The 14,561-nt window shown below is 37.7% G+C and overlaps 1 protein-coding gene across 3 annotated transcripts in view; it reads left to right on the top strand.

The window, feature by feature from the left end:
- Positions 1-14,561, top strand: part of PREX2 (phosphatidylinositol-3,4,5-trisphosphate dependent Rac exchange factor 2) — a 183,695-nt gene that overhangs the window by 42,843 nt on the left and 126,291 nt on the right. For 2 of the 3 annotated variants that reach the window (XR_013997400.1, XM_081116258.1), the window contains exons 2-4: positions 7,240-7,311; positions 8,650-8,772; positions 11,425-11,529. Coding sequence is in view for 2 of the 3 variants with exons in the window: in XM_081116258.1 (XP_080972384.1) it covers positions 7,240-7,311; positions 8,650-8,772; positions 11,425-11,529 (300 nt within the window). In the remaining variant the exon portion in view is untranslated. The remainder of the gene's footprint in view (positions 1-7,239; positions 7,312-8,649; positions 8,773-11,424; positions 11,530-14,561) is intronic. The other variant, XM_081116259.1, reaches the window with a different exon arrangement.

Raw genomic sequence — 14,561 nt, forward strand, 5'->3', positions numbered from 1 at the left:
AAAGTAATACACCAGGGAAATTAACACTATACAGTCTGGTGGTCTTTAGACACAAAAACCTAGTTAAGAAAAAATTCCCCGTTCATTCTACTGAAGTTTATTGAGAGCTGACAAAGTGCTAGGCAGTGCTGTGGGTGCTGGGGATACCCCAGTGAGCAAGAGACTGGCTCTGTCTCCACGGAGCTCCTGTCCCAGTGTGGGAGAGTAGTAAACAGACAAATACATAACATGGGATGTGGAGGAGTGGACAGTGCTGTGGGGTAGACAAAGAGTAATGTGATAGTTAGGACTGATAGGGGTTGGAGAAGGGATGTGTCATTCTGGATGGTCCTGCGAGACCTCTCAGAAGGTGGCAAACATGCTGAGAATTGAATGACAGCAGGAGACAGCCTGAAAAGAGTGGTCCAGGCAGAGGAAGCAGGTGGTGAAAAGGTGGGGGGAGCAGGAAGGCTGTGTGGTTAAGCAGTGGTCCAGAATGGGAAACTGGGGTATGACTACAAAAGAGGATGGGAGGAAGGGAGAGGCTAGAAGTCAGTAATGGGAGTCTGAAGCTCTAGACCAGGACCATCATTGTAAGATAATTATTAAAATGTCTATGATTCATAATTTCCCTGTGTTTCTAATTTTTCTTAGTTTCCTGGTCAAATGAGTCCCAAGAGCTTGGCAGTAAAAATAAAATGGAAGAATACTTGCTTCCTTACCTTTGGAGGTAACTGGGAACTGTAGAGGGAGTTACAGCATCCCATCCCACTGTTGGTCTCATGCAGAGTGGGTGCAGACTGTAATAGCTAAGGAAAGATAAATATGGAAGGAAAGAGAATGGACAGCTTTGGCTGGTGTAAGTGGTGCCATGGATATAACAGGAGAAAGGTCAAGTTTAATCAGATAACAGAGTCGAGTGGTATAGATTTATGGTGACGAATTTTGGGCCCTGAATCTTGGAGAGCCTGGGAATTATTGCAAGGTCTTATATGGGTTTTCAAATGCGTGTAGATACCTTTTTATTATTATAGTGAATTTATTACTCAGTTTTAGCACCTACCATCTAATATACCAAATATGTTTATTATGTTTATTGTATATTATATGTCTCCTTTCAATAGTATATTAGCAGGGATTTTTGACTATTTTGTTTATTTATATATTCTATATGCCTAGAACACTGGTTCCCAAAGTGTGGTTTGCAGACATTTGGAGTTTTGTGAAATCCTTTCAGGAGATTTGAAAGGTCAAAACTATTTTTATGGTATACTAAAACTTTATTTGCTTTTTTTCTATGTTGACATTTGCACTGATGGAACAAAGCAAAGGTGTGTAAAACTGTTGATGCTTTAGTGTGAATCAAGGTGCGGAACCAAACAGTCCTAGTGGTATACTTCACTGTCACCCACTCATGATGGGGGGCAGGTAGGAGGATGGCAGGTTCATTAAGAATGTTCTTGATAAAGCTGTAAAAGTGATTAATTTTGTTAAATCTTGACTCTTGAGCATGTCTTTTTAATATTCTGCATGATGAAATGGGAAGTAGACCTAAGTACTTCTGCATATTCGAGCATTACGGCTATCTCTAGGGAAAGGATTTGTGATTGTTTGAGTTGCTATGGAGCATCATATTTACTGAAGTAACTGTCAGGCAAACTGGTTTCAGCTTCAGGGCACTGAGGTATTTGGCAGATATTTTCTCCTAGGACAATGAAGTGAGCCTGTCACTTCAAGGAAAACAACTGAAAGTATTTGTTGATGATAAATTCAAGCTTGCAAGTGAATTTAGAGTTTTGGAGAATTTGTATCTATGACTGTGAGCTTGAAAATTTTCTAATAAAGACTTTCCTAATGAGTTGGATACTGATATTAACTAATGGGATGAGGTTTTTTGATAATGTATAATGAAATGTGTTGATATTTCAAATATTTGCATAACTCTTAGTTAATCAATGTTAAAAAAATTTACAGAATCACACATGGATAAAAGATCCCTTCAAATCACGAGATTGATCAATGGGTTTTAATGGAACAGAGTATGAAAAGTTCACTGATACGGTTTCAGACTCTACACCATGATTAACTTTTAAGAAACTACCACTTATTTAGTTTTAGTGTTGTATTAAAGAAGAAATTCCACAAATATGTGGAAATGTTATAGCAGTGAACACGTCTCCCTTTTCCAACTATCATTAGAAATATATGTTTCCGAACAACATATCACAACAAGTTGAATTATCTGAGAATTTAGCCATTTTCTATTTACCTAGACATGAAAGAAATTTGCAATTACATAAAACAGTACCACAAGTTATTTTGAAAAAGATAGCTATTTTTCATAAGGATATGTTTTATATAGCTAACATGTAATGGGTTTATTGATTTTTAATAAATTTATAAATGATTTATTGGATAACAAATATTAAAATTTTTTTTAGTTCTAACTCTAATATGTTAAACATTGATAGATATAATATATACAAATAAAAGTTGTTTGTGATTCTCCATAATTTTTAAGAGTATAAAGGAGTCCTGAAACTGAAACATTTAAAAACCACTGCCAAGAACAATGTCTGGCACATAGCGTAAACATTGTTGAATTATTTTCTAATGGTGTTTTCTAATAGTTCTAAATTTTTCTAATAGAATTTTTTTCTACCAATTCCACTGAGAACTGTTCTGGTCAAAATCACCAGTGACTGACCTCTGTGTTGTCAAGCCATGTATCTGTTATTTGATTTCTCAGCACTGTTCAAGCAGTTGACCACACCCCTCATTCTGAAAACTCTCTGCTGTTGGCTTTTGTGATACCACAGTCTCCTGGGTTTGCTCTTACCTTATGGCTTCTTTGGTTTCTCTTCTTTTGTTTGGCCTCTAAATGTTGGAGTGCCCCAAGTTTCTGTTGTGGGGCCTTTTGTCTTCTCCATCTGTATTCCCTCTCCAGTGGACTGGGGCCAGGCTGTCTCTTCTCTCTCTGTACACTTTTCCCGCATTATGTCTTTGTGTTGGGGATCCTCAACTCTACTTTCAGCTCCACTCTCTCCTCAGAACCTCAGATTGGCACAGTTAACTTTCTACTTGAGATCTCCACATTGGTGTCCAACAGGCATCTCAAGCTCAACATTGACTGAACACACTCTGATTCTTCCACCCCTAAACCACTGCTCCTTCAGACTTTTCCATTCCAATAAAACAGTACCACTATCAAGCAGATGCTCAGGATACACTCAAATGACGTCTTTTTTATTTATTAGGACTTTGTTTTTCTCTTGGGAAGACAAAAACAAACTTACCTTCTAAAGAAGTTTGATGTGATAATATTGTTTTAGGTTCAAGAGGTAAAAGGAAAATATTTACCTTTATTTTTTTCACTTATTTTCATGAAATGAGTATACAATTTCCTGCAATAGTGCAGCCTCTCTTAAATTTTTCCTTTTTACCTTTATATATAATATTTACCTATCTCTTTCCATGTGAGATAGCCACATTTTTAAGATGACAAGTTGCTAAGATCATTCTGAATATAGAATATTTATAGGAGTAATAAGGTTTACAGCCTATAGAATATTGTGAAATTCAGATTGGCATCAGGTATCTAGAATTAAAAGTACAGACTATTAAAATATGTGGAACTTTTGCGAGATCTACTGTGTGTGCCTGACAAATGAAAAGAGTGGAAGGACAAAAATGAGCTGAGAGATTATTGAGTACACTGAAATTAGGAAATTCACAGATGTATTCTGAGAATAAAACTCATCATGGACTTTAGTTTTGAGCTATCAGTGGCCCAGATGGGCAGACCAGGGGCAAGGGGATTGCTGTCATCTCCCTGTTGTACCTTAGTGAGTTTTCTTCTTTCTTTTGATTTTTTAGTAGCAAATTTGTGACATCTGTTGCTTTCTTAAACTTTAATTAATACATAGCATTTGACAAATTTTACTGAATACACGATAAGAGGAAAACACTATGTGCAGCAAGTTGAAGAGTTCTCTCTGAGCAGGAAAAAGGCAGCCATGACTGCAATGATATCTAGGAACACATTGTGCAGAATCAAGTTGGGGGCATGCAGGGGAGTGAGTGCCTGCTGACACACCTTCCCCCTGAAAGGTACCTGGAGGGGCCCCTGCGAGCCTCACTTCGTCCAAGTGTGATGTGGTCTCTTAACTGGCTCACCTGTCCCTACGCCTCCCCAGCATTCAGAGGTTATTGAGACCTGTTTACTCCCAGAGTGTGGTTTTCATTATTGGGGGGCAGGGTCCTCTGGTGGGGTATTAGCAATCCCAAGTGGCTGAATGAGAAGGTGTTGTACATAGAGGGAGTTTGACAGAGTTGAAAGTCAAGGTGAAATAAATGAACCCTTTTTTTTCCATTCAGGCTCACTTATTTTTTCTCGAAGTCTGTTTTTTCAGACTTTGGAAGACTAAACATAAAGGAATGGTCATCAACGTCTGGCCTGTAGACCAGCTGCATCAGAATGCAAATTTGCATTTTAGGGAGCTTGCTTAAAATGCAGATTTCTGGGTCCTGAACTAATCTGCTGAATCAGACCTGGGGATAGGCCAGGGAATCTGCATTTGGAAGAAACTTTCTAAGTCTTAGCACATAATAAAAAGTTTGAGAACCACTGGCACAAAAAGCTACTTTCCAGTACTTATTTTCAATATATTTGTATTAAAATGAAGATGATCTAATTCTGTTGAAATTCTGGACCAGTGAGAATGACTGGATGCAGAGATAAACAGCATATTAACCCCTCCCATGGTTCTATGACGGGTATTAATGCTGTCTCGACTGATATGAAACAGGTGAATGCCCCAGTCACCAAAGTCTGAGAGGACCCTATAGATACTGGTTGTTCCAGGATGATTCTGAACACACATTACTTATCTCTGTCTTCAAGAAAGAAAGCATACACATTTTGTAAAAAAAATGTCAACCAGTTTTTATAAGTTTGCACTCTCAACAAACTATCTAAAATCTGTCTTCACTGTTGTGTAAAATGAGGCTCTTGGGAAAAATAAATGCTTGGTCAGAAATGCTAATAAGTTCCAGGTTTTCTTTCGTATACAGTTAAGCAAATAGTTCCACATTGTCACAGAGGATAAGAAGATGGAAAATCAGATAAAGAGATTGTTTACTTTACTAGTTACTATTTCCCCTTCGAACTCATTTTGAATCATTTTGACTGCCTCCTTACTTTAATTTATTGGTTTCAGGACATGACTGAGTTCAGTTTACGAAGATAAGGTTTATAAGTCTAGACTTGAAGTTTAAGCTTTGCTTGCTCAAGAGGTTACCTGTTTACTGTGTGGTCAATATTGAAATGTAAACTAGGCAACTAAACCACCCATGTTATTTTAAGACTAAATGGAAAGATCTAAAGAGCATTTTTGGTATGAGGATGTGGAAAAATATTCAAGAAAAACAAAACTAAAATTAAACAGACTAATACTAATTAAATGGGCACTTAAAGTCAGAAAATCCAAAACCTGTGTTTCCATTGCCAATTAAATGTAAATTTAGAAAATAGTTCAAAAAATTGAAATAAAATAAAAATTAAGGTAATATCTATTATGTTTTTATTCGTTTTATTTAATTCAGCTGAATTATTTTATTCTATGTAAGCTATGTAGCTTTGTAGTTATGGAATATGAAACATGAGTTGGTTGACTCAGGAATAAAGATGGTGCTGAAGCTAATGTTAGGAGTAAGAGCTTGTGGCTCATTTGTTTTGTTTCTTTCAGATAGTTTTTTTATTTTAACAAAAGTTATAACATGCTCACAGTCAAATAGCCTAAAAATAAGGAAGTGTACAAAAGTTGCTTTCCCACTACCTGGAGGTAACCACTGTTTGTGTTTTGGCATGCACATGTGTATATAAGTATATATACTTCTATGTGTGTATATCTATGTATGTGTGTACATATATGTATGTACATATTAAATATGCCACTTTGTAAATTTTTTCACCAAACAATATCTTAGAGACAACTGTTTTAAACACAGATATGTATATATAATTTTATAACATTCCACTTATGATTGTATTTTTGTAATGTATTCTAAAATTTGAATGTATAAAAATATATTAAATGATTCCCTCATTGATGGCCACTTATGTTCCTTCCAGTATTTCCACATTTGTAGTCAATACACTGAAACCCCTTGTCTGCATATTTTCTTAGGATGAATTTCTAGAGTTAAATTTGCTGAGTTAAAGGAGATACCCATTTAACAACCTGAGTTATGCTCTCAAGTTCTCAGAGATGCTGTGCCATTTTAGACTCTTACTAGCAGTGTCCCGACGGTGCTCAAGGCATCGTGACCGATCCTGGTATGCCAGAAATGGGATTCTCACTGTAATTTGTTTGATACAGTGTCCAGAGCTTCCCTAGAGCGTCTCTGTGCCCTGGGGAGTTGGCGTCCTGTGGAGATGGTGCCCTGCTCAGCTATACCCTGACTTGGCAGGTAGTGGGAGAGTCCTTAAGACAGACAAGGGAAAGAATGGTCTCGCATGGGCATTGGGTACTTAAATGGACAATGTCTTGAGGACACAAATTAACTTTGCTAGATGGAAAGTCTCTTCTCCTTTTCCTTCTAAACTTTCTCTTTTGAAGCCCAATATAAATAACTCATACTTTTTTTTCCCCCTTTGCAAAAATAACGGCTTATTTAACCATGGGTCAAAGCTTAATGACCATCAAGAAGAATCCAGATTTTTGAAATGCTAATGAACTATTTGTCTACAATAGAGCTATGCAGAACCCTGAGCTGATCTCAGAAATATAAATTCTGGCTTCCTACAACTTGGGGGAGAGGGTAAAAGGGCAGGGACATCCTTCCATTTCTTCTTGAAGAATCACTTTCACTCCCTCCCTTTCTCAATCTCTCTCAGTTCTAATGGGGTTAATTCAGAATTTCTGGCCCTTTTGTTTTTCATTAGACTTTGGTCTTTTGTGCTTCATAAGACTTAGAAGTTTAGGAAACATCTGACTGTAAATGTTTACCAGAGAACTTTGAGACTCCAGTGGATAAATTTAATTAATATATACGTGATTCCATGTGGCCCTGACCCAAAACTATAAAGGAAATACAATTTTCAGTTAGGAGCAGCAATGCACAAGAGGTCCCCCCTTTATGATAAAACTATTCTACTCAACAATTACTGGATTTTTAAACTTTGGTTTCTTGTAAAAAACTATAATTTAAGTTTGATGAACACAGTTATTTTATAATATCTTTTTTTGTTCCATGCAGGCATTCTTACACCGAATGAACCAGTGTGCGGCATCAAAAGTTGACAAAAATGTCACAGAGGAAACAGTGAAGGTGAGGAGCGACAATAGGCCCTAGGCCCAAACACAAGTTCCCCCTAAAATTTCATCTGGGGGATGTTTCTTCAGGACTTTTCAACTTATCTCAGTCCCAGTATAAATTCTTGTGCCATTCACTTGTGTGGGTGATACTGAGAAAAAGGAAAACCAGGGTTTGGGAAAAGAAATGGGGATTAAGAGAATGGAGTAGAAGACGTAGTAGAGAAAATTTTTTTTTTCCTGAAACCTTGAGAAAATTCAAAAATAAAAATAAACCCAAGACCAGGAACTTAGTGTCTATGAGAGGGAGGGAAGTGAGCTATGTGTAAGGTGATTGCTAGAAGTGGCTCAGGGAGATAGGATGTGGGCAGATGCAGCTTCCAGTCTCTGATCACTAAAGAACAAACGATTTGGATGGTCCATTGGTGCAGAAAAGAAAGTCCGAATAATATCTGGAACTCAGAAATAAATGTATAAGCATTTCCTTTTAAACTGTAGGGAAGGATAATTTTGAAGAGCTTTGGGAACAAAAAAGGGATGGCAAATGAAAATGAATTGTGCTATAGTCATTATTAAGTTGTAGAAATCATCATTGATATTTATTTTTGATGCTAGCCTGCTGTTTTACTTTACTGAAAATAAAAAATTTCCAAAGATTTTATTGGCTCTCCTTACTCTATTTCCCCATAAATTAAATATTAGCTTTCCAATTCTCCTACCATGAGAGTATTTTAGTTTGCGTGCTTTTGCTTATAAAAGACGCCTATTACTCAAATTGACTTGAAGACACTTTGGCTCTCATATTAGGCCTCCAGACAGAAGAGAACCTTTAGGATTTGTGACTCAGGGAGGTTAATAAGATTGCCAGCTTCTCTCTAGCCCTTCCCTCTGCCATCTGGGTTATCAGCTTTGCGCCTGGACTGGCTCCACCCACAGCTGTAAAATGACCCTGGACCTGTCGAGACAAAGCACTTTTCTAGAGGTGGCAAAGGGCTGTCCATTCCAGGGTACCCTCCTTAGGATCAGCGAGCCTTCCAGCCAATCTGCCTCTACTGGTTTACCTGCAGCCCATTCTTACCCTTGTTAACGGGGTGGGACCATCATGCTTGGATTCAGTTACTCAGGCTATCTCTGAGAGCCAGAAATAGGCTCCTGGTTCCCAAAGCTGTGTGGGAGGAGAGGGGATGTCCAGACAGTTGGTAGTCTGCCCGCTGGGTGGGAGGAAGGAATGGATGTGGGACAGATAGCTATCCACTGAAGTTTTCAGCTTGGAAGAGGAAACTATATTTGCATAGACTTTTTTTTAAGAACTTGCTTCACTTTTGCACATTCTTACACATTTATTTATTTGCAGATTCTGTTCTCAAACATTGAGGATATCCTTGCGGTACATAAGGAATTCTTAAAAGTGGTGGAAGAATGCTTACATCCTGAACCTAACGCTCAGCAAGAAGTGGGAACCTGCTTTCTTCACTTCGTAGGATAACTTTCTGTTTATTTTAAATGCTCCTTTCCCCTACATTTTGAGGTTTAGCTTTTGGCCTAGTAGGATGTGGGAATTCAGCACTGGAAGTAAAATCTGACACCAGAAGTTTGGGGTCTTTCAAGGCCAATGAAATCTCCCACTTGCAGCCAGAAAAGGGGAGAGGGCTTCAGATCTCCCATTTTATTCAGTGAAGGGTAAACAGCCTTTTCATTTCACCAGCAAGTTAGTTCTTCACATCCTCTGGAGCTTTGAATTCTAATGAATATTCAAGCTGTTCATAATGAATGGATTTTTATGTTTCTTTCAAACATAGAGCATTTCTCTTTTGAGGCAGAAAAGTCTTACTCTTATAATGGCCTGAGGAGCCTTTGATTAGTCAGAATGTTCCCTTGTTCATCGACTGGTGACAAACCTGGAGGTGAACAAACCCGGTGACTCTAGGTATTTTTCTCAAGGATGGTTTCTCAGAAGGGTTTCCTGAGCAGTGCAGAAGGACAAGTCAGTGTTCAGCTATTTCAGATTGTACCTTGTGCTCGTATGAGCATTTTTATCCCTTTGGATACAATAGCTGAAGTAATCGATTTGCAAAGTGAAAAGCCACCTGTAGATTGAAATTGTTTTCAGAACTAAAAAGCATTTATTTTTAAAAAGTGCTATTTAGGCCATTCCACTGATTCTAACTTTCAGAATACTATTTTGAATCCATATTTTTTCAAAATGCTGTACAATTAATGTTTTATTAAGAAATGGATAAGAGTATTTTGCCATTGAAATCAATTTTTGTTTATTTTAAATTTCTATTTACTCTTTTATAAAAGTAACTATATGTAGTTTGCTTTTTTTGTTCCTTTTATTCATCAAATATTTTTAATTAAATTTCTTGATGCGACACTAATGATAGGTTCATATAGGTTTCAGGTGTACATTTCTTTGATACATGAGCTGTATAATGCATTGTGTGCCCCCCCAACCAAAGTCAAATCATTTTCCATCATTGTATATTTGGGCTCTTTACCCTTTACTACCCCCCACCCTACATGTAGTTTCTAAATCTGTATTTCTATATGTAGCGAGAAGACTCAGTATATGTTATTTTTGTAATCATAAAGATAATTATATTAAAGGGAGAGGCTCCTTGGGTGGAGGAAGATGAATGGCTGGAAGCCAAGCACGTTTGTGTCCACTTAACCCAGGCTGCTCCCCGTCATGAGAGAATTCTAGTCTCCTGCCAGCTGGAGGGGCTGCTGTCTCAGTTTAGTGCTGCACATGGGACTCTTCCCCCCTGACGTTTATTTCCTCTGTAACACACCATCCATCTGTCATCCACGCATTCGGCAAAACTATTTCTGAAGCTTGTTTTATTCTGGTTCAAACCATCTCTTGAAATAAGTAATTCAATACATTTCCCACTGGCTATATAAAATAGCACTCCTGTTTCTTTCAAAATGCGTGTCTTTAACATTTCACAGGACAAGCTTATTATTTTGTTGATATTTTTAAAAAATATTAATTTTTAGAGAGAGAGGAAGGGAGAGGGAGAGAGAGAAACATTGATGTGAGCGCGAACCATCAATCGGCTGCCTCCTGCACTCCCCCCACTGGGGATGAAGCCGGCAACCTAGGCCTGTGCCCTCGGGAAATCAAACCGGCGACCCTTTGGTGCACGGGAAGACACTCAACCAACTGAGCCACACCAGCCAAGGGGACACACTTCTTTTGTAGTATTTGATCAATACATTTTCTATCTTCTTTGATTGGTACTGCTTTGCTCATAGCCACTTAGAGAAAATCTTACAGATAGAGGAAAGCTTAGAGATCATGATGGTGAAATTCCTCCTTTTTTGAAAGTGTCCCGTCTCTAGCATCTGTGAAGGTTGTTTATTTGTTTTAACTTGATCTCTTTTAGTGACAGGTCTAATTGTTAGAAAATCTTTATATTAATCCCGAACCTACCAATCACTGCCCCTCATTCCCTTGCAATTTCCACCTAGTGGTCCTAGTTTTGTGTTTTGGAATTACACGAAGTTGTCAGTTCTTTGCAATATGACAGTATTTAAATGCAGCTACCATTTCCTTATTTTTTATACTAGCATATATCTTTCTGAAACAACCTCTCATATGTAGTGGCTTCCTGACCTTAGTCACTTGTGGCTGAATATTCTCCCACTTGTCAGTGTTCCTCTTAAGCACACAGCCCAGCTCAGTGCCTGTGCGTGTCTAGAGTCCTGTATGATCTGGCGTACACTTTCCCTCTCCCTGCAATACTGTCTTCCCTCTCCCTGCCTGGGAGTCGTGGATTCATGTCTCTGGACCTTTCTCTGATGTTACTTCCCTTTTAAAGCTGTATCTGAATCCTCTCAGCAGAACTAGGGACTCTCTTCTCTGTAAGTGGCTACCACTTGGTTCATTTCCCAATTTTTGCACACATGATATTGGACTGTAATTAATATGTCTAGCTCCTTCCCAAGGCTATTCTTCATGGATCAGGGAAAAGAAATAAATGAAATGTATTTCTACATACATACAGCATAACTCTTAAAACATAGCAGATGCTTCATAAAGTTTGTTCATAAACATCACACAGTTTAATATTTTAAAATGGATCATAAAATGGCTCTAACTTATTCTTACTTGAATTCACAGAAAGACAAGTTTCGTATCTATGATGAATATTGTAGTAACCATGAGAAGGCACAAAAATTGCTTCTTGAACTTAACAAAATTAGAACAATCCGGACATTTCTTTTGGTAAGTACATACTTATATTATTCATTGATAAGCCTACCAAGAGCTGAGGAATTGCATCAGTGTGGTGTAGATACGACTCCTGGGATAGCTCTTTTAAAATATCCAGTCTAGGAAGCTCGAGCCTTTTGATAAATGTAGGAGGTGAGAGTTGGGAGAGGCTAGTATATAGGGACCCACTGATAATGCCCTCTCCTGGTTGATTCTGAATTGTTTGGGAAACCCACAGGTTCCTAGTGAGAGAAGATATTTATATGAGTTCATCAATGCTTTTGTATCCCTCACTCCCTAGGGTTTCCTTTACTTCTGCTAAGAGAGCTCTAGGTTGCAAAGTAACAGGAAGGAAACAAATCGTGGGTATGGTAGAAAAGAAATTTAGAGATTTATCTTTCTTCTACACACTTTCCTTATTCAGTTTTTATAGAAAGAACAAAAATGCATATTTAATTTCTTTAGGATAACACAAATAAATGTGTATTTTGGCAGTTACTTGAACAATTTAATTGCCAATGAGAAACATACTCTAAGTGTAGACTTCAGTGATATTTAGCAAACTGAGGAGTGGAACAGCCATTCCCACAATCCAGTTTTAGAGCATTGTCATTACCCCCAAAAGTCCTCATGCCTGTTTATAGCTCATTTCCACTCCCACCATTAGCTCCAAGCAATCATTGATTTGCTTTCTGTCTCTGTAGATTTGCCTTTTCTAGAGGTTTTATATAAATGAAATCACACCCTGTAAACTTTTTATGCCTGACTTCTTTTACTGAGGAAAAGTTTTTGAGGTTCATCCTTGTTGTAATATGGAATCTAAATTCCACTCATATTTCTTGCTGAATAATATTCCATAGAATGGATATACCATTTTTGTTTATCCATTGCCAGTTATGAACATCGGGTCAACAAGTGACTATGATAATGATGGACTTTAAAGATACAACATGTAAAAAGGTCATTTCAGAGAGAGATTTGTTAATGTAGAAAAGTCAGGAAATGTTTAGTTTGGACTATTATAAATAATGTTTTTATGAACATTTATGTATAAGTTTTCATGTGGACATATATTTTCATTCTCTTGGGTAGATACTAAGAGTAAAATAGCTGAGTCATAGTAAGTCTATGTTTAACTTATTTAGAAACTACCAAGGTGGCTGTGCCATACCCACCAGCAGTGTATGGGGTTTGCAGATTCTCTGTATCTTTGCCAACACAGGACATTATCAGTTCCAATGATAACCATGCAGGTGGATGTGTAATTGTATCTCAAGGTGATTTTTATTTGCATTTCTCTAATGACCAGTGATATTAAGCATGATTCCATGTGTTTATTAGCCATTCATATATTCTTTTTGATGAAATGCTTATTCAAATCTTTTGCTATATTTAAATTGCAATGTTTATCTTATATTGAGCTATAACCTTATTTTGGATACAGTTCCTATACCAGACATATAATTTGCAAATATTTCTTCTCAGCGTGGTTTGTCTGTTCATTTTAAAATATTGTCTTTTGAAAATCAAATGTCTTAAATTTTGTTAAAGTCCAATTTAAAAATTTTTTTCCATGATGGCCGTGCTTTTGTTGTAATATTTAAGACATCTGTATTTAGGTCTTATTTTGTTACATTTATTCCTAAGTAGATTACTCTCTTTTCTGTTGCTGTGATTTGAATTGTCTTAATCTCAGTTTTTGGGTTGTTCATTGCTAGTATATAGAAATGTAATTGGCTTTTGTATATTCTCGTATCTTGTGTAGTCTATATTCTCGTATACTGTGATTTAAATTTATGTATTCTGGACAATTTTGGAGACTCTTTAGGATATTTTACATGTAAGATCACGGAATTTCACTTCTTCTTCTTCAATGTGGATGTCGTATTTTTTTTTTTTCTTGCCTTTTGCACTGGCTAGAACCAGTACAGTACATAGAAGTGGTAAGAACAGACGCTTCAGCCTTGTTTCTCATCTTCAGGGGAAATCATTTGGTTTTTCATCATTAAGTATGATGTTACCTGTAGGTTTTTTGCAGATGTTCTTTTTCAGGTTGAGGAAGTTCCATTATATTTATAGTTAGTTGAGTCTTTAAGACCTTTTTTCTTGTCTAATATAGGTGTTTAAAGCTATGAGTTATGCCTTATATGTGGTTTTAGTTGCATTCCATAAATTTTGACATGTGTTTTCATTTTCATTCAGTGTTTAAAAATGTCTAGTTTTCTTTGACCCATTGTTCATGTAGAAGTTTGTCTTGGGAGGCAATTCGCCATGGGTTTCTTGTGTTTCTGCGCATTTTCCTTTTGTTGTTGTTGTTGACACTATTACGGATGTCCCCCATTCCTCCCCCTTTGCCCTCCTTCACCCAGCCCCCCCTCCTGGCTGTCGCCACATTGCTGTCTGTATCCATGGGCTATGCATATATTCATACATGTTCTTTGGCTATTCTTTTCCAGTCCCCCATCCCCCCACCCCGAGCTCTGGCAGTCCTCCTGTACACCCCCCAACAGAGGATCGAACCTGCAACCTTTTGGTGTACAGGATGATGCCCCCACCAACCAAGCCACCTGGCCAGGGCTCCCTGCACATTTTCTGATTAGGGGAACTGACCGCCTTTGTGCTGCCCACCTTTTAAATAATGCTTGTGTCACAAACAGCCTGAGAGGTATATTGTCCCCCTCCTCTGCAGTGGTTAGACGTGCATGCTGCCTTTATAAAAGATTCATGTTTCCTAAACTCAGGTCTCCTTTCCTGTTGTACGTGAGCACGTGCCACCAGGCCCTCTTTGTGTTGTAATGTGGGAATTGGGGGTTGGGAAACTGGCCCCCAAATAAGGATACTCTGGCTATTGCTATTGCTGTGAGGGAAAAAGAAAAACTTTCCTATATCCCAACCCAGTTGCGTTATTAGTCAATGGCAGAGCATACATGGAACCCAGTTGTCTTTAGACCTGTTCTTCTTCAAAACAACACTTCCTCCCTTTATAAACAGGATGCATCTATGCATCTGTCTATTATTTACCCATCCATCGATCCATTCATCCA

This window comes from Miniopterus schreibersii (assembly GCF_964146895.1).
Source record: "Miniopterus schreibersii genome assembly, chromosome: 17".
Taxonomy (NCBI): Eukaryota; Metazoa; Chordata; class Mammalia; order Chiroptera; family Miniopteridae; genus Miniopterus; species Miniopterus schreibersii.